At 41.7% G+C, this 18,880-nt stretch overlaps 1 protein-coding gene across 1 annotated transcript in view; it reads left to right on the top strand.

The window, feature by feature from the left end:
- The first annotated feature begins 3,490 nt into the window (after nucleotides 1-3,490).
- SOAT1 (sterol O-acyltransferase 1) overlaps nucleotides 3,491-18,880 on the top strand; it is a 25,152-nt gene continuing 9,762 nt past the window's right edge. Inside the window, exons 1-5 of the mRNA XM_010294850.1 lie at nucleotides 3,491-3,616; nucleotides 11,781-11,839; nucleotides 17,860-18,008; nucleotides 18,103-18,162; nucleotides 18,629-18,736. Of these exons, the coding sequence (XP_010293152.1) occupies nucleotides 3,493-3,616; nucleotides 11,781-11,839; nucleotides 17,860-18,008; nucleotides 18,103-18,162; nucleotides 18,629-18,736 (500 nt within the window). The 5' untranslated portion in view covers nucleotides 3,491-3,492. The remainder of the gene's footprint in view (nucleotides 3,617-11,780; nucleotides 11,840-17,859; nucleotides 18,009-18,102; nucleotides 18,163-18,628; nucleotides 18,737-18,880) is intronic.

Genomic DNA, 18,880 nt, shown 5'->3' with positions numbered 1-18,880 from the left:
GTGGGGAGCGGGTCTCGTTGCTGACAGCGGGCACCGCCGGGTAACACTTCCGCGCGTGTTTCTAGGGAGTTAGTGGAGAAGGGAGCTGAATTCGTGGTCTCGGGTGTGCCCGGAGCCTCGGCAGTGCTTTAAGCAGTTTCCATTGCTATCTGCAGGTTTCGGTGTTTTGTTTTGTTGTGGGTTTTTTTTCTTTTTTTTGGTTGTTGTTTTCCCCCTGCTGAGTGTTTTTCGCGTGGCGGGTGAGCTGTGGGATGACCTTAACTTTGTTTTGGTACCTTGTCGCGAATGAATAATTTAGGCCGCTTAAAGAATCATGGCCAAAGATAGCAGAAAGCGAATGATTTTAACATAAATTTGTAAAAAGCACGATTTAACAGAATTCGATGGCAAGGTCCACTCTGTTACTTTTTTAACGTGGAAAAGGTGTACAGAGAGAAACCAAATTACAGTTAAATGAGAATGATTTACTCATATATCAAATCGAGTTAATGTGGATATTGAGAGAAAGTAGGGGAGACCCTCCCGATGAGTCACGAGGTTCAGACTGGACCAAAATCCACCCTTAGTCCCAGACTTGGTCAACGGTTTATGACTAAGGTTAGGTAAAGGAAGTAAAGGAATGTCCTCCCGTTGAGTCACGAGGTTCAGAGTGGACCCCTTTGATTTCTAAACTTCTTCTCACAGAAGAGTCTAGGTGCAGCTGAATCCACTCCTAGTCCCAGACTTGGTCAACAGTTTATGACTAAAGGGATGGGGTATCAGGGATTCTGGTGTAGTGACACATGTTGTGCTTGGTGTAACTTTGGGATGGCAACAATGTGATACAAAATAAAAGCGATCAAATTCACTAACAATATTGAGATAAATCACAGTATCGAATTATATAAAACTTAGCAGCATAATAAACCTAAACTTCCTAAGATTCCTTAATCACACACACGTCAGTGTAGAGATAGAGTCATATAAAGAGATGTAGAGAAAAGAGACAGATATGTGCAAAGGTACCTATTAAATATCCCCCTCTGACTCATGTCGGACGCTTTGCGTTGCTCAACAGGTGCACAGTCGAGCCTCTGAGTTGATTGCGAACTTGAGGGTTCACGGACTCTTGAGAGGTGTCCTGCTCAGAGGGAGATGCTGGTTGCAGCCTGCTGCAGTCCAGGAAGGCTCAAAAGATCTTACTTGGGACCACTATTTATAGGACTGGGAGGTGGTTGACTTTAGACATCAGTGAGTTTCCACAATCCAGGCAGGTGGTTTCTCAATGGAGATAATTGATTAGTTCTGTTCTTGTTCTGTACCTTGTTTAGGTGATCAGTCCCTGATACACTCAGTGCTGTTCTCCTTGGCTACACAAGAGTGCTTGGTGTGGTTGAGGGGCTCGCAACCGCCAAACGCTTTGTTCAGAGGCCAAGGCTTGTCAGGTAACTTAGAGCAGCCCAGGTAGAAGGTGAAGGAGGCAGGGGGATGCACCACCACATACCTGCCTAGTTCATGAAGAGCTCTGCTGATACCCTGGAGGTAGCACACCGGGTCTGCTGGTTCACACCATGCCCAAGGGCCAAAGGAAAACCTTGGAGCTCTGAAAGGTGTTTGGGATAAGGTTATTATTTAGCATAAGCAGTATTGGAGGTAGAAAATATGCCCTCACTGTGCTACCAAGGCTTTTGAAATGCACAGATGTACTTCCTATAGGGTGTTGCTTTGCTCCTAAGGCATGCTTATAATTACCAAAGTTTCAAAAGGGAAGATGGGGAAACTCAAGGTTTCTGAGACTTCTTACAAGTACCATAACGCAGTCGTGCCTATAAAACTCGGGGAGTTTCTGCTGGGAAATCTGATAATGGGAGGCATTTGTGGTTCTAGATGTTCTGCAAGTGCCCAGAGCAGGGTGTACAGAGTGACTGTTTACTAATTGTGAGGAGTGATTTCCCTCAGTGAAGAGGATAGTGAACATTTTGGAGTTACCCTGGCATTGTGTCACAACTGATTTAGTTCTAGCAGAGATTAGAGGGAAGGTTTGATGCCTTCTTTATGCACTGATGTTCTGATAGTTGCTTAGGTACTGTTATCTTGTACCTCTCTTTATGTGGAAACTAAACTAGGAAAATTTTTGTTTTCATATATTTTCCCCTAGCACAGTTCTTGTTTTGGTGTGAAAAAGGCTTTGTTATTGTCACTTAGCCTATCTGAATTGAATTACTCTTTAAGTTAATTGCTTTAACTTTTTTTTACCCTCTCATGCATGATTTTTTCCTTCCCTCATCCTGAAACACTTTATTTTTAACTCCTTTCTGTTAGCCCCCCCCCCCCACCCCAGCTGTGGTGCCCAAAAGGAGAATGGTAGACTGCTCTACTGGAGGGACAAACACAGGAAGCCAAGACCTGAAAACGTCTGATCATAAGTCTTATTTCCCTTTTCCAGAAGTGCTGGCCTCAGTATTCTGAGGAAATCCATCCTGAAATAATTATGTTCTGCCTTCTTAGCTTTTCTACAAGCACATAAATTTTCCTTGCCTGCCTCTAACAGCTCATCTGTGCTGGTGCATGTATTCTGTGCACTAGCAGCAAAACACATGTCTGTTTAAGAGTTTGTGCCAAGGTGAAAAAAATATATCAAAAAGGAGAAGCGTTAGTTTGAAAATCTGGTTACATGCACGCCTTGTGCCCTCCCATGTTGTTTCCTGGGAGTCCAGTTCTGAAAATCGTCCCTGATTACAGCTACATCTCCAAGAGCTGCTTGAGCTGAATTTCTTGGAGAGTGTACTGGAATGTCACTTTGTGACCAGATCAGAATCTCCTTCTCCCCTGCTTAATAACTGAGAATTTTTTGTTTTCAGCCTGGCTGTGGTGCTTCAGGTGTTCCCTACTAGCAGCTCTGTCCCCAGCAGTGACCTTTGTCATTGAATCTGGTGTGGTTCAAACCTGATTCTCTCTTCCTGTTTTTCCGTGGTTTGCAATGCAACTGTTGTCTGGCCAAGTAGAGTACAAGGATCTATTGAGGAAGCTGCTCTTTCAGTAAGCACTGAAAACTTGACGGGAAGGGGCTTGGCTCAGGCAAAATAATGCGGGTGATTCTGCAAAGCAAACCTGCCAGATCTCTCGGAAGACAAATTTTGCTGTCCGACTGACTATTGGCAAGCACTTGCAAGGGCTTTTTGGCCTTTTAACAATTTCACAAAGGCTTAAGTAAGTTTAAATACTTAGAAGGTCTATGGGGAAAGGAGGGAGCTGCGGGGAGGTATTTTGGTAGTGGTGGGTGAACTTGCATGGTTACTTTGTTCCCTTGCTGCTTGTAGTAAGGGAGAGGAAGTGTGACCCGCAGTAAATGGCTAATGCAAGTGTGTGCTTAATTTCCCCTACCCTTGCTCTGAATTCATAATGGAGGGAGTAAAGAAGGCTATGTAAATTTATTATTGAACAATTTAAAGAATAGATTTGTTTCTTTGTCATTAATTATCTGCTATACTTTTCTGGTCTAGCTAGGCAACAATGGCAGGGGAAGACTGTGTAAGAAAACGCCAGTCTGGCTCCACTACAACCCGCAAGACCCCTGAGAATGAAGAAGTGCGGAGGAGACATGAGAACGAGAGGTCATTTCAAAACTCAAGCAATGGTGAGATTCTTTTGCTCGGGATTAGTTGCATCTCTCACATGTGATCTCCTCTAAGGTGGCCTTTCTAGCTCATGGCTCTTGCCTCTTTGCTCTTTCATTTCAGCTTTTCTGCTCATAGAAAGGCTGCCTAGGTGAAGCTCCCTGTGTACCAACCGCACTTCTTCGGCAGGTTTAGGTTGTTTGGAGTGCTGTCCTGCAGAATTTTCCCTTGGGGGCTGTGTACTATAGTGCTTACAGGGATCTAGAGTAAAGAAAGTGATTGATTGTCACAGGAGAAATGTGCATGGTGAGAAGGAGAGGTGTTAATGCTGTAAGTGGTGCAAATGCATCTTGACAACAATTTTGAGTAATCCTGGTAAACGCTTTTTCTGAGGCCTTCATCTTGTTCCCTTTACAAGCTTTAAGTATGTGGCTTCCTCAGGATTGAACAAAATGGTCTTTAACATACTGGGCTAAGCTGATGTATCCATCCTGACAGACAGGTGGAGGTAGGATGCCACAAAGAATGATTCTCTGCTCCTGAGGGGCTCTCAATGTCAGATCGGCTCCCTTCTATCCAGTCTCAACCTTGGCTGCCTTGAAAGGTGTAATAGAACAATAAATAGTTGGGTTTGTATTCATTTATATTGTGGTCACCTTAAAAGTAACACGGCTTCTAGCTGGCTTTGTGGAAGGGTTGCTGCTTCCTATGTCCTGTCCTTTGATTTGCAGGGACAGTTGTGGCGCAGCTTGAGTGGTTTTGCCTGTGGACTGTATGAACACTGTGACTGTCTCAGCCTCCTGGGTTATGTTGTACCACATTCCAGCCCAGTGATAAGGAGGTTAGCAAAGAAATTGCAGCTTGTTTCCTTTCTCTTTGGGAGACAGAATAAGCAAAAAGCTAAACCAGTTTATCACAATGTGCCACGTGAGTTTAAGTTCCAAAACCCTGGCGCCAGTAACTCAAGGAGATAATTCTTACTGGTACACTTCTGAATATTGTCACTATTTCATAGTACTTCTTTCAACTGAAATGGGAGTTGGAGCAAATTTAAGTTTAGGACAAGTCAGATTTCTTCTTGCAAAAAACACGTTGGAGAGGAAGCCATCCCGCAGACTACCTAGAGAACTGGGATTTTAAGCTGTTGGGGTACCATTGTTTTAATTGAATCAAATGGAACTGTTCCATTAATGCTGTTTTGAGAAAATTGCAAGGAGTTGATGGCTATTGGAATACAGGTGTGATGGGTAGAAGTCTGCTTCTAAACCCTTTTATCTATGGAAACCTCTTAACTGTTATGCATGAATTTGAGTTCTTGCAAGCTTGCGAGTGAAGAATAAATATAGCTGTGATAATTAGCACTTTATAGGTGGGTGTGCATGTCTTTAAAAGCCTTTCATTTTAATACCTCTGGGATGTGCAGAGGTACTCACTGCAGGTGAGATACTGTAGGTGCTTGGCAAGTAAACATTCTGGGATAGATCTCTTGTAAGTGTAGTGAGCTTTCATGCATGTATGCGTACCTGGTGGGATGGCTTAGAACAATGCAGTGTCTTTTAATATGGTACAAACTGCAGTGAAGAACAGCAAGGGCAGCTGGGAGGAATCCTGGTTAGTTAAGATTAGGTGCCTCTCACCTTCCAGGGTTGCTGCCAATTCAGCAGAAGTGCCAGAATGACTTAAGGGTTACCAGTTTTTGCAGACTCTCTTTGCTCAGCGCAGTGATGGGGACAACAGGAACGCCACAGGGAGGTAGGAGGCATGAGTCTGATGCCTGACCACATTATAGGCCCAGGAGGGAGATGCATCCCTCTGGTTAGGAATCCCTCCGTACAGTGGGGTTAGATCAGTGTCTTTGTGGCACAAAGGTTGAAGCTTTACAAAGCTGAAGTGTTGACATGATCCAGACAGTGGCCTCTTTATGTAGTCCAGCATGCTTGCGTAAGTAGGTAGGGCTTTCTGTGAAAGCACAGCAGAGGTTGAAGAATTTCTGAAAGGGAGTAGCCATAGACTTCTTTTCTTACTTTCTTTTGTCCTTGATGTTCACTTCTGAACAGCTGTTTCTAAGGCATTAGTCCTGATGTATACAAAGGCAGCATGAGGCTGCTATGTCTGGCAACATCCTCTTAACATCTTAACAGTGGGTGTTGTGCTGTATTTTAGACAAGATGCATGATTATTGCAGTCAAGGGATTCTCACCTGGTCAAGACAGTATCTTGCATGCAAGTAAACATGTGGTGTCTTTGTTGCAATTATTTCTGTAGAAAAAATAAATTGCTAATGTGATTTCCCACCCTTGATCCTCCCTGATTAGCAAACACAATCTGCTTTTTAACTTATGAGCTAATGTGTCAAGGGCCAATTGACTTGCTTCCAGAAGTGTGTGAACTTTCTACAGAAACTGCTAGGCCATTAATCATTTCTTCATTAAAACTCAAATGCACTGGCTGATCTGAACTTACTTAGAGGAATAATTTTAATCCATTTCTTGGCTTTAGAGCTATATTTAGGTCTGACTTTTCCATTTTGTATAGTTTAAGTTATTTTTTCCTTGCCTCATCAATGCTTCTGAAGACTGTGTCATTGCTTGTGTTCTAAGACTGAATAGTTTGTACTCAGGTACCCCCAAATTAGTAGCACGGTGGAAATATTCGTAGCTTTGAGATTGCCAGAAGAACTCTTCCGTCTGATGTGTTTGTAACTTGTATCATTCGTTCTGTAAGCTGAACTTTAGTCTCATATATCACTTCTCCTCCTTGAATTGGCTCCGTAATTAAATTACTCATTTGGTACTGGCATAGAGTCAGCAGGTGATCTAAGCAGCAATAATCCCCTGTCAAAAGCCGTGCTTCCTTAATAAGATTAGACTTAGATGTTTTCAGATGGAGATACATAAATAAATATAAAACTGTTCTGCTTAATGGGATATTGATATCGGGCAGTACTGGTTGCAGGAAAACTTACCTGGAATGAGGATAATAGAAACTGCATGGGCAGATCTTAAAAGGTTAGAGAGGACATGGCTCTTAAGCGTGCATCTGAGTGCTGCCAAAATGCTAAGATTAGAGCATTCAAAACAGTAAAAACTGATGGGTTTGGAGTCTGCCCTTGTTTCCTCAGAAATCAGAAGATTAGAAGTGTCTCCAGAGACTGATCTGCAAACAAGCTGTGTGGCATATCTTTGTTTGCTGTGAGTAAGCCTGTTTAGTAACCCCTCTTAGAAAGGGGTTGCTATCTTCCAGTGAAGAGGTTATTATTGATCATTCTCAGTGAAAAAGTTCATGAAGTTGCATGAATTGTGTGTGTGCCTACTGATAGTTGTAGGAGGAGGGAGCTCTGAAACAAGGAAGCAGTTTGGAAAGCTTTAGGGTTTGCTGTCTGACTCAACAATAAGTGTTCGTTGCATCAACAAGCTATTTCTTACAGATTAATAAACTTGGGATTGAGCTGCTTGAATTGAGTTTCTTGGATGTGTTCCAGAGAGATGGATCACACAGAGCTGTCTTGGCTGAGACTAGGTGGATTCTGGTAATTTTAGGCACTCATGTTTTGCAACTCATAGGTTTGGAGAAGGCTGAGCAGTTTCTTCTGAAGAGCCTGTGGACATACTAGCATGGCATAGAGAATGCTGGTGTTTCCTCCTGCTAGTGGAGAGGCTGTTTGGGTCCCATGTCCCTGCAGACTTGACTTTTTAACTGAATTCCTTGCCCAACTGCAGGGCAGTGACCTATGGCCTGTGCATTCTTTAAGCAGATCAGCTGAGCTCTGGGAGCAATCTAGTCATAATTTGCCTCTCTTTGCTGAGTGGCCAAATAGCCTTACCTTCTGACAGGGTAATTTTATTAGCATCAAATCATTAACGTATGTTGTATTGTACCAGATATGGAAGACTTCGCTTCTTTACAGTAACCTTGCACTAGGTTGGCTTTAACATCTTCAGTGTTTTTAGAGAGGGAGCCTTTGAATCCAGATATCTGACAGTAATGAAATCCTTCCGCCTATGTTGCTTTAACCTCTTGAATGGGAAGTTGTCTGATCAAGAAATAATGAAGGTAGTATTTTTAAACCCTTTTAGAGAAGGGCAGTATTGGGTACAGTTTGTATCTGTAACTTTCCATGAAGATCCTGAAACTAAACAGATCCTGACATCATTAGACGAGAATGCATCTGAACTGTGAGTGATGTGCTTGGTTGTTCTGAGAAGTGTCTTTTTTTAAGTACGTGTGGCAATAAACTGAAGTTTGTTTGTGTGCTTTTCTTAGCTTTTCTGCAAAGAGGCATTTTTGTCTTGAATGCTGTGCAGGAATTTAGATCGCATTAGTCTTCCTGGGTTTTTCTAACTGCTCAGTAATAAACTTACTGCCACAGTGCAGGAACAGTTTTGAGTGGCAATGGCTCAGAGTGCTGGGCTGCAGGCAGCTTCTGTGGCTGGTGAAGTCATTATGGGCTGGAACTGTAACACTGCACACAAGCCACAGCTTTACTCACATGACTTATTCCCGCTTGTGGCCCTGGTGGTAATCACAGACTCTATCGGTTAAATAAAATGAATGCTGTTGAACGCAGTTAATTTTTGTGAGCTTGCTTAATAGGGTGTTGGCTAGTGTCTTACGTAGAAGCTGTTTTTGTTGGATCCCAAGCTGCAACACTAACAGATGGTGTGAATGGGATGCTTCTCTACTCATCTCAAATGTCACTTATCTGTAACATGTACAAGAGTAGGTTGAAAAAGGGACAATGACATCCGAAATGTTCATAAATCTGTTGTGAAACTCAAGTTGCTCAAGTTTTCAACAATAAGAAGCTTTCTCAATCTTCAGGTGATCTTTTATTAGCCTGGTTTCCTGTGGAAACAAAGCTTACATTTAAATTGCTCAGGTTTTTTGTCTTCTGATTTTTGAACCTGCTTTGAGTTTGGGCTGTGCAGGGGTGTCACATCCTACAAGTTTCTACAAGCCCAAGACAAGTGGTCAGCCAGGTAAAGGTCTTATCAGTGTCTTTGGGAAGTGAACACAACTCCCATTAGGTGAAAACTTCTGCCTGTAAGCAAAGCTCTTTCAAAGCAAACCCTGCTCCTGTCTCCTGTGAAACTTGCTACTATTTCATACTGGCCTTCAAAGATGTTCTTCCTCATGACTTTAAATATATTTCCCATTTTCTTAAGGCAAATCCCATCTTGCTTTAAATGCAAAGATGTGCTTATGCAGCCTTGAGTCCTTTTTTGTAATGATGTTGCAATCCCAAAATGATACAGGGGGATCCAGTCTTCATTTTCAGTGTCAAAGGAAAATGAAGATTTAGACTTCAGCAGTGCACAATTGTTTTTAGACTCCAAATCATGTGATGATTCTCTTCTTGAATGACCTCACAGGACATAAATAGGAGCTTGCACAACAGAAGATGAATGATTCAAGAAGATGATGAGTTATGCATTCTCTGCTATCTGCCTTGTGACGCAGCCTGAGTTTATGGGGCGATGGAACAAAGCAGAATGAGTTGTTTTGGGGTAGGTTTTCTTCTGCAGGAGACCCTTTGTTCTGGAAAAGGAGCAACAAGCTTACAGGTGGTTTTACTTTGTTTTATGAGATGCATATAATAGACATGGAGATTTTGATTTTAAAGCCTTTAAAAGATGCTGTCTTTCTAGTCTAGTCTGTGCATGCACACTGGTGTTTGGGTGAATAAAGTGGCAGGAGAGACACTGCATACAATTCAGCAATTGCAGTGTCAGCAGGTCAGAGACTGGCCTCATTTCCTGTACAACCATTAAAGCTGTATGTAAGGTATCTGTAAAATTATATCCATCTTTAAGGCCTTGTAAGTCAAAAAGGGTGTTTTATTTCCAAAGTGAGCCACTCCTGGGTATTTATAATAACTGAGGCTTTAAATGCAAGATCTGACAGGAAATATGTGGTCAAAGCAGTAGTTATTTATTTTTAGCTTAGCTTACAAAGGAGATAGTGCAATCCCTTAAGTCTCATGTGTCCTTCCCTCTTTGGCTGCGTTGGATGGCTTCAGGCAAACTTGATAGAGTCTTGAAGACTGGCAGCTGAGTAAGAGACACAACTTCTTAACTTTTTGCAGGAAAAGGTTAGTTGTGCTTTGAGCTCAACAACTCTGGTCTGCTTTCTAGTGGGAAAGTACAAGATGGTTCTTAGCGTAGTAGTAATGGGGGAAGAGGGCTATGAATGCAATTGCGGAGTGGCACTGTGAGGGAGTAGAGCCATTGAGATGATATGAAGGGCATACAGTTCTGTGGCTTGTGGAACTGGTTGAGTGTTGGGGTTTTTTTTAATTTATTGTGAGGGGGAGAGGGGAATCCATTTGAGACCAGCAAAGTGCACAAGCTGAGTAGGACAAGGGACTCTAATGGCATCTTACACCCTTGAGTTAATTTCCAAACTGCTGCTGTTCGGCAAGTGTAACAGCATGACAAGCTTAAATGCTGAGGTAATTTTTTTGTCTCGGAGGTGAGATGCTTAGCAACCAGGAATTCTATTTTTGTAAAAATTTATCTTTGCATGCAGCTCAAAATTCATGGTCTTACACAGTTTCTTTGTTCGTTGTTGCATTACAAGACTGCTAAGTAATAGGCTGTTGTTGCTGGTCTGTATGTAAGTCTATAGCTTGTGTACCAGTTATTATAGACAAAAACCAATCTTTCTGCTCCATTGGGGGGGAGGGTGGAATTAAACGCTAACAACTGAGCATAGCTTCATTGAAGATAAAGTTTCTTGTTTCATTTAACTCCTCTCTAGTATTGGAATTGGAGTCATCTCTGAAGCAGGTCTATCTAAACTTCTAACAGCTGGTTGCTCATAAGAGCACCCTCAGACTAGTGTGCATCAAAGAAGCACTTGCTTCTGTTAACACAGTGTGCAGTTTGCGTGCGTAGGCTGCGCACATAGAAGGAGGAAAAGACAAGCAGACTGCATTATGAACCGTGATATTACTATGAATCTGTCGTCTTGTCACACAGCAGAACACCATTGACACCTCTCCTGCAAATCTGTTAGCTCATGCTTCACTGGAAACATTACTAAAAATCAGTTCAGCACCCTCTTTTTCTAAAAGTGGTAATATTGTCTTAGATGCTGAACGTGTGACTTGTAATGCTAGCCATGTGTTACTGTGTACGGTACTATTGTAGCTAGAATTGCCAAAGGACATGCACAAGGCAAGGTTTGCTGCTACCTTTTCACCCTGACTAATATTTTAGGGGTGTGGATATTGCTGCTTTAATCTTGCTTTTCCTTCACATGCAAGACTCTCTGTTTTAAGTAACTTTATCTTCTGTGTCGTAGTTCTTATTGGAGAAGTGAAACACCAGCTGGCTTGCCAGCACTCTAGAACCATTGCAGACAAACCTTGTCTTAAAAGTCAACTAGTCTAAAATGTCTGATTTGTGTATGTTCAGCTTGATGTAATAGAGGCATCTCAGATCTTTATAGTTCTTTATGCAAAAGAAAGGTGATGTTTGAGGCATTACATATGAGCCAATGGTATTAGTAATGATAAAAGTCATATGATGTTCATGGCATGGTTAGACCTGACTGCTTGCTTGAGTGATGAAATGCTGAGGAATACAGCCAGACTGATATCTAGGACTTCTCCTGGGGCATAAAAGGAGTGGGAGTAGCCAGGTTTGAATGCTGGTTAACTTTCCAACTTGCCACTTAGCCTGTCTTCAGAGCTGGTTATGTTATTTTACAGGTAGTTGTGACTTGACTGCCTTGTCTATTGAGAACATAGAGACCTCCAGACAACCTAATCTTACATCTAGTTCTCTGCGCGTAAGATAAACCTCTGATAAAAGATCAGCATTCTTGGATATGGCCTTCGAAGGGTTGTTCTAATTGCTGCTTCAAGGCTGAATATGTTTAGGGACCTTGAGAAGATTTGCAGAGTTGCTGATGGAAAATAAAGCTTTCAAAAATCCACCATGTTATCAGCTGTTGACTGCCTTATAGTGCTGTGATCCTAAATGGCTGTTTAAAATACTTAGTCAGAGCTTATGAATTTCCTGCAGCTTAGTTTTGAATTTACTGGGACCTTATTAGAAGTCAGAAGTGCTAATGAAAAATCAGCGACCAAGCTGCTGTATGTTGTGCTTTCTGTGTTTTCAGACATGCAGCTCGCATCACTGAAAATGCAAATGTTAAATATTTGCTTTCCTTCCTTAGGCCGGGTTGATGTCGACCATGCGATAACAAGGAAAATGCAGCTAATAGCAGAAGCTGAGGTAAATACACTGTAATGGTTGCTTGTGGGGAGGAGCGGGATGATTGACCCTGAGTGTCTTTTAGAGAGTCACTAGTCCTGGAACACAAATATCCCTCTTCAGTCATAGCTTGAGCACGGTGACTTTTATACAGCCCTCTTTCTCTCCTCCTCCTCTCTTCTGACTTTGCACAAGAGAGGTAATATTATCAATAGCCGTTCTGTCTTACTTGACCCCAATATGTTGAAGTCCAAAGATAAGAATGAACTTTGAGGCCTGTAAATAAAACGGAACTTCCTTCGACACTAACTTCTGGCGGTGTGATTATCAGCTAGCCTGCTTGCATGTTCGGTCTTTAAAATGCTCTATGTCCTGTTACCCATTGAGTAAAGGGCAGTGTGTAACCTGTATCCCACAGCTTCTGTTGCCCTGGCTGTGGAGATGACTTTCCTGAGCCTTGGTCTCACTCTTTTTGTCAGTGAGCAATATCCTCAAAGAAAATAGCACTGGATACTTCTAACATCGTCTGCATCTGTGTGACCTGCATTGTCTTAGCTTATGTTAAGGTGATTTATGCCCAAATTAAATGAAGTTAGCTAATAATTAACTGCACCCTCATTGTTAACCATTGTTTTGTAGCACACATGTTCTTCAGGGCAAATCGTCCTGCACTCTTGCTTCATTTTGTTGCAGAGAATTCCACGGTAAAGATGAAGTAACCTAATTGTGCCACCCTTATGTGAATATTAGGGAGTGGATACTTATAAGACAGAGAAAAATATCTTGCACCTTTGAGATGTTTTCCTGTTTAAAAGCATTTTTTCCACCTCTGTAGGTGATACGTAATTTATAACAGATATAACTAAAGTGTATTTAAATGTCTTCTGCAAAGGGTGTACTGCTTTTTGTGCTGAAACTCTTAAAATTCAGCACTTTAGAGGGATAGTCAGCTCTGAATTTTATTGTGTGTTGTCTCCTCTGAATGATTCCTACAGAGGACATGATAGAGCAAGCCTCATCTTTTCTCTGCAGATAAAACAACCACTGCAAATCACTGTTGGCAACAGATGTTTGCATGAGAAAACTTTGACTGTTAAGCACACGTAGCTTTGTAAGTTCCATGGAACACTAGTTGGTTGCAAGGGTACACCTTTATCTTGGATTTCTTTCTTCAGGAATGTCTCTTCACAGAATCACAGAATCATTAAGGTTGGAAAAGGTCTTCAAGATCATCAAGTCCAACCATTAATCTAGTGCCAACCGTTTGCTGAAGCTCCACATCCACACGTTTTTTGAACACTTCCAGAGATGGTGACTCCACCACCTCCCTGGGCAGCCTGTTCCAATGCTTGACCACCCTCTCGGTGAAGAAATTTTTCCTAATATCCAATCTAAACCTTCCCTTACAATGGGGAGTTACAATGGCGTAACTTAAGGCCATTTCCTCTCGTCCTATCCCTAGTTACTTGGGAGGAGAGACCAACACCCTCGTCGCCACAACCCCCTTTCAGGTAGTTGTAGAGAGCAATAAGGTCTCCCCTCAGCCTCCTCTTCTCCAGACTAAACAACCCCAGTTCCCTCAGCCGCTCCTCGTAAGACTTGTGCTCCAGATCCCTCACCAGCTTCGTTGCCCTTCTCTTGTTTCTAAATTTCTTTTCCTGGGCCACCAGCTTTGAGACACTGTAATTTGTAGACAAAGTGACTCCTTACCTGCAAAGAGAACTGAAGAAAACCAGCAGTGGCACTTTAATTATTGAAGTTTCTCCCACAATGCAGGGAGTTCAGGTTCTAAACCCAGAGGTGGCTTGCAAATTAGCTTAATGTGCCTCAAAGCTACAATAATTGCTATAAGGCTAAGCAAAAATGTCCATCTACTGCAAAAGTCCTGAGAATTCCTGGAATGCCCAGCCCTTTTGTTGTGTGAACCACTGAATAAAGGCTTGGATTGCAGTTTACCTTTCAGGGGGTAGGTATCTGAGGTCTAGACACATGCTTGACTTCTGAAAAGTGCTGGTCACTGACAACTCCCACTGATTTAAAAGGGGATTTGTGGGTGCGAGGTGTTGTTCATGTATAAGATGCCTTCATGCATCTGCAGTCCAGTCTGAAAATCTAGTCCTTTGTTCATCCTAAACTGAGTTGAGAATGGTGTGTTCTGTCACTCGGTCAGGGCGGGATGTTGTCATGTTTCAGTGACTGAAATTACTAATCTGTCAGATGAGTAAAATGCTTGGGAACTTTAGCAACTTTAAGCAAGCTACAGGGGTTACTTCCCTCAAATTTCTGTGACTTCTAATCAGTTATTGACCAGCTTCTGCTGTTTATGGCATAGCATTCTTTTCATACTTGCCTCCCCTTTTTGGTTTTGTAATGATGTGATTCTTTTGTTTAAAACTTAATGGTGACAGCTGAGTGACCTGCCCAGTTCGTTGCTTGAGACTTCAAGCATACTTTAGGCAACTCTTGGTTAAGTGCTCTCTGGGAGAAGCTACAACAAAGCCATCTGCATATCTGTGCCCTGTTCTAGTGAAGGCTGGTGGGAGGTGTGTTCTCCGGAGTCTCATTTCTTTCATGACTGGGTGGAATGCACTTGGCTTATTGAGCACTAACAGTTACTCTGGCAATTGCTCAAGTAGATTGCCCTTTGAATGGCAGTAGTAATAGTTGATAATATAGCACGATATGTTGTGCAGTTTTGTTGTACAGAATTACAATTACTGTAAAGTCTGTGCTCTGGTTGTATCATGTTTTATTTAATCTAATGAGAACTGACACCCTGCTCTTCTAATCCAAACACATGCATATGTTGATGTCAGCCCCTGAGGGTTGTATTGGGAGGAGGCTAACTCATCAGACTGCTAACTGTAAAGGGAAGAGGTAGTTTAAGGAAATAATTTCTGTTAAACTTGCTGAGAGGAGATTGGGCTGAAAAGCAGGGGAGAGTCTTTAAATAAAATGACAAGTTTTGGTAGGAATGAATAGTGCTTTGTTTGGCATGGAAATCTGAGCACTCCCAAGAGGAGCAGTAATTTCTATTTGACTTATTTTGGTATCAATATGTGCATGCATGCTGTAAAAGCAGGCTGTGCCAGAGAGCATGGGTGTGTTCTGTTACAGGTTGTGGTTCCAAAGTACCCAAGTAATTTTTTTTCCTCCTGTTTGTTTTAAAGGAACAAATCCACATCTCTGCAAGAGACAATCCTCTTCTCTGCCTTCCAGAAAAACAATAACTACGAGTAGCCAGCCCCTAAGAGCTTCTGTTTCATTAAGCACTGGTGAAGCTTGTTTGTTCTATACTGGCAGCTGCCAAATAGGGGAAAAAATGTTTTTATTTAGTTAAATATTAATCTCCTGCTTCCCCTCCTGCAGCTTCTGTTTCAAGAGATCTCTTTGGATCTGGCCACTGTGAAACAGGAGTGTAGAGTTCTGATGCATCTTGACTTCAGGGTCATTTGGGTTTATGCAGTCTTCAGATTATCTTGTATTTACTGCCAGAGAGTTAAACTTGCTTGCTTGGCTGTTGTTGCATTAGACAGCAGCATTTTGTAAGGACACATCTTCTATTAGTATCTTTTGTTAGCCTAAAAGCTTTGCTTCTAGAGGGGGCTTTTTAGCTTAGCCTTTTTTGGGTCTGCTTGGGTCTTTGGATTTATAAAATAAATCCAAGCATGCTTGAAAAATGAAGGCTGTATCGTGGATGACAAGTATCCATCAGTGGAAATCAGACTCCTTAAAACATAGCTGTAGAAAGAGGTCTGCGTAAGAGACAAAACATATCACTGCTGCAGCTTAGATCTAACAAATCCTGTTTCAGGTATCTGGCTTTTCCTTCTTTTCTTAGACCGTGTCCCTGTTCCTTTTTAGCAAAAACAATGCTGCTCCAGCTTTCTTCAGCATAATAGCTAAGCACTGATACATAAACACCTACTGACAAATGAGCTTCTGTCACTAGTGCCTTTTTGAGGAAGCATTGTTTTTGTGCACAAATTCTAGGCTCTTTCTTTCCCGCCTTGAAAATGGATTTCTTGATTTTGTTACTTTTCAGCCTTAAAGGTTAGAAAGTAGGTAGCAGTTGGTAATTCTGAAGGTGATCGGGGAAGCATATGTGTTTCTTAAGCAGCTGATCAGTAGGACTACTAGATGAAATAATATGTAGTTATCATGTAGAAGGACTTGGGCCTTGAATCTGGACACAAACATGAAAAATCCCAGACAAAAGGATGGTCAGACAAATATTGCCAATAAACACTTGCATAAAAAAAACAAAACACAGTATGCAATTAGTTTTGAAGTAATTTCTTGAAACTTGCCTCTCTCTCCTGTACTGCAGATGATGGCTGTCTGGCAGAGCATTCTGTAAAGGCTTATGGTCCAGGAACTCAGGGGTTAGCTTTCAGCCATGCTTCATCACTAGACTCAAGTATTGGTAAAACCATTTGGTATCTGGAGGGCTGAATGTTAAGGAACTAAATTTTCAGAAATCTTATAAATCACTATACTCTAAAGTGTCAGAGATTTTAGGATCTTTATGTTCCCAAGGTTCTCACTGAAATGCAGTGAACTACAAGTTGCCTTTTTTCTTTCCTTGAGGGAATTAATTTTGCCTGTTTTTTTCTTAGTCATAAGAATAATGCTTACGCCAGAGTGCAAATCGCAGGATCCTCTCTGCATATAAAGAATAAGAGAATTTGCACGACAGCAAAAAGCTCTCCAGAGCTCAGCATAGCACTTTCTGCAGAAATAAACTTTGGACACCTTATAGTGTCAGTTTCTTCTAAATGCATCTAGCTCAAAAACTCTGCATGGGGTGTGGGAGATTTTGGTCTTTTAGTCTCATGACATGAACTTTCGATAGCAGATCCAACTATGTTGCAGACAGGAAAATAGAGGAATGAATTACACATGCTAGTCTTCAGGCAAGACAAAAGGCATGTGAAAACATCTTAGCACTTTACATCTGCCTTTTGAAGATGAATTGTAGTCCTTGTCTGGGTAACTTACTATTGGGAAGGTTAAGTAATGCTTTCCTTTCTAGAAAAAAAACTTCTTTTTCAGGTGAAGCAAGCAGTCAGACTAGGGTGGCCTATGCTTTATCCACAGCTGATTATCTCCTTTTTTTGCACTGTATCAGTGCATTTTTCCAAAAAGATGGTAGAGATGGGGATGCTCATCCTTAGAAGTCATGGTCTCTAGTAAACGAGATGCTTCAGAAGTTGCCTTTGTCTAATAAACTGAGAGAAGAAAAATATGAATATGCAAAAAATGGCAAAACTTTATCGCAACTGGCTGTAACAGAAAAGATAACCTGTATAAAGCTGTCTGAAGAAAAGGGAGCATAGGAGATTCAACTGGGATATTTGATCCCCTGAATTCTTGTACTTCAGTCTTGCAGCCTACCAGTTTTGTCCCTCTCACTGCTCAGTCTTAATGCTTAGTAAAGCTACCCTGTTGTGTTGCTTTAGTGAAAACTTTCTGTGTGTTCTGTAATTTCAGTGGTACTTGACAGGTTTTTATTCAAACAATGGTAGCGGTGGAAGGGTAAATTTGGTCTTTCTTCCTGCACTCACATCATTGAGATCGCTTCTGCGTTAATGCATGAAAAGATCAATGGTGATTGCTTATCCTCAAGCATGAAAAGGTCCATTTTTCCCCTCAGTAACAGTAGATGGACTAAAAATTAAATCTTGTTGTACTTGTTTTGTATGCTAAGGATGTAACTGTAGTTAAAATTGTTTTCTGGTGCTCATGTATTAAGCTCAGCTCAACCTTCTTGGCACCATAAAATATGTGAAATGCCTGCCACTCCAGACATACATGTGAAGATCAGTATGTTTACTTTGCCTCTCTGTGTTGCATCTGATAGAGAAGATAAACATTATTCAAAGTCCTCTGGCCAGGATAAGCTTGTCCAGGTTGGCTCCAACTGCTGGCAGATGGTACAGGAATGTTTTCTTGATGTTCCCTTCTGTCCTGGAATATAAATATTTTATGAAAATGTATCCAGAGAATTAAACAACTTTCTGCTCTATTTTTGCTGTCAGCAACTGAAGCCAGCTTTCATGAAGGAAGTGGACAGTCACTTCACAGAGTTTGTGAACAGTTTGGTGGCAAAGTCAGCACTCCTGGATTCCTCATCTTCAGCCTCCCTCTTCCCAGCTTCCTGCTCAGAGAAGGAGCTGCACAAAGCCAAGTAAGTCAGTTTTAAGCTGTTCCTATAACAAGGTTATATTGCCTGGAAGCCTTATTTCCTTTCTTGTCTCAAATGTTCTCCTCTTTGTTTGCAGGACCTTGAGGGCCCCTCCAGAACATGGGAAGATCTTTACTGCCAGGAGGTCCCTCTTGGAGTGAGTAACTTAACTTCATGTTTTCCATTGAATTGACTGAAAACATCCTTGATGGCAAACTAGCTAGCATTTGCTTTGAGGTACTCACATCACCACCACCCCCCGCGGTCTTATGTTCAAACCCCTGTGGACTAATCCATTTAAGCTTCTCTGTTTCTTTCTAAAACATGTCTACTACAGCTTGCAGGCTTCCCAAATGTAAACCTTAATTACAGTCCTCTCAGTACCACTAAGATAATGGCTAATTATCCCTTGTCTGAGGATAAACCAAGGAAGTGTCTGTGTAGACAGGCACCCAAATTGTCTTTCACTCAATTGTGAAAGAGACTGAATTGTTACTTTCACTCTTTTGAATTGGGATGGCAGTGATGTCATGTTACCTTACCATGAAACACTTGAAAGCTAACATACTGGAGGTGTGATGTGCTATGCAAATGGCCTGACAGCATTTCAATCTCTCCTTTAGCGAACTGTTTGAAGTGAGTCACATAAGGACGATCTACCACATGTTCATCGCTCTCCTCATTGTCTTCATCCTCAGCACACTTTTAGTAGACTTCATTGATGAAGGAAGGTAAGAATGTTTTGGAAAGACGGGGGCAAGGGCTGGGAAATCCTTTCTTCCAAAGCACCGGAGGTACATGAAACAGCAGAATGGTTCAGAAAGAAGGGAGAATCCTTCTGTGGCATGTTATTGGAAGAGGGGGTTTCAGTTTGA

The sequence above is a fragment of the Phaethon lepturus genome, unplaced genomic scaffold (assembly GCF_000687285.1).
Source record: "Phaethon lepturus isolate BGI_N335 unplaced genomic scaffold, ASM68728v1 scaffold17379, whole genome shotgun sequence".
NCBI classification, from domain to species: Eukaryota; Metazoa; Chordata; class Aves; order Phaethontiformes; family Phaethontidae; genus Phaethon; species Phaethon lepturus.
Note: the sequence above shows the minus strand (reverse complement) of the source record. Positions and strands in the feature narration are given on the sequence as shown.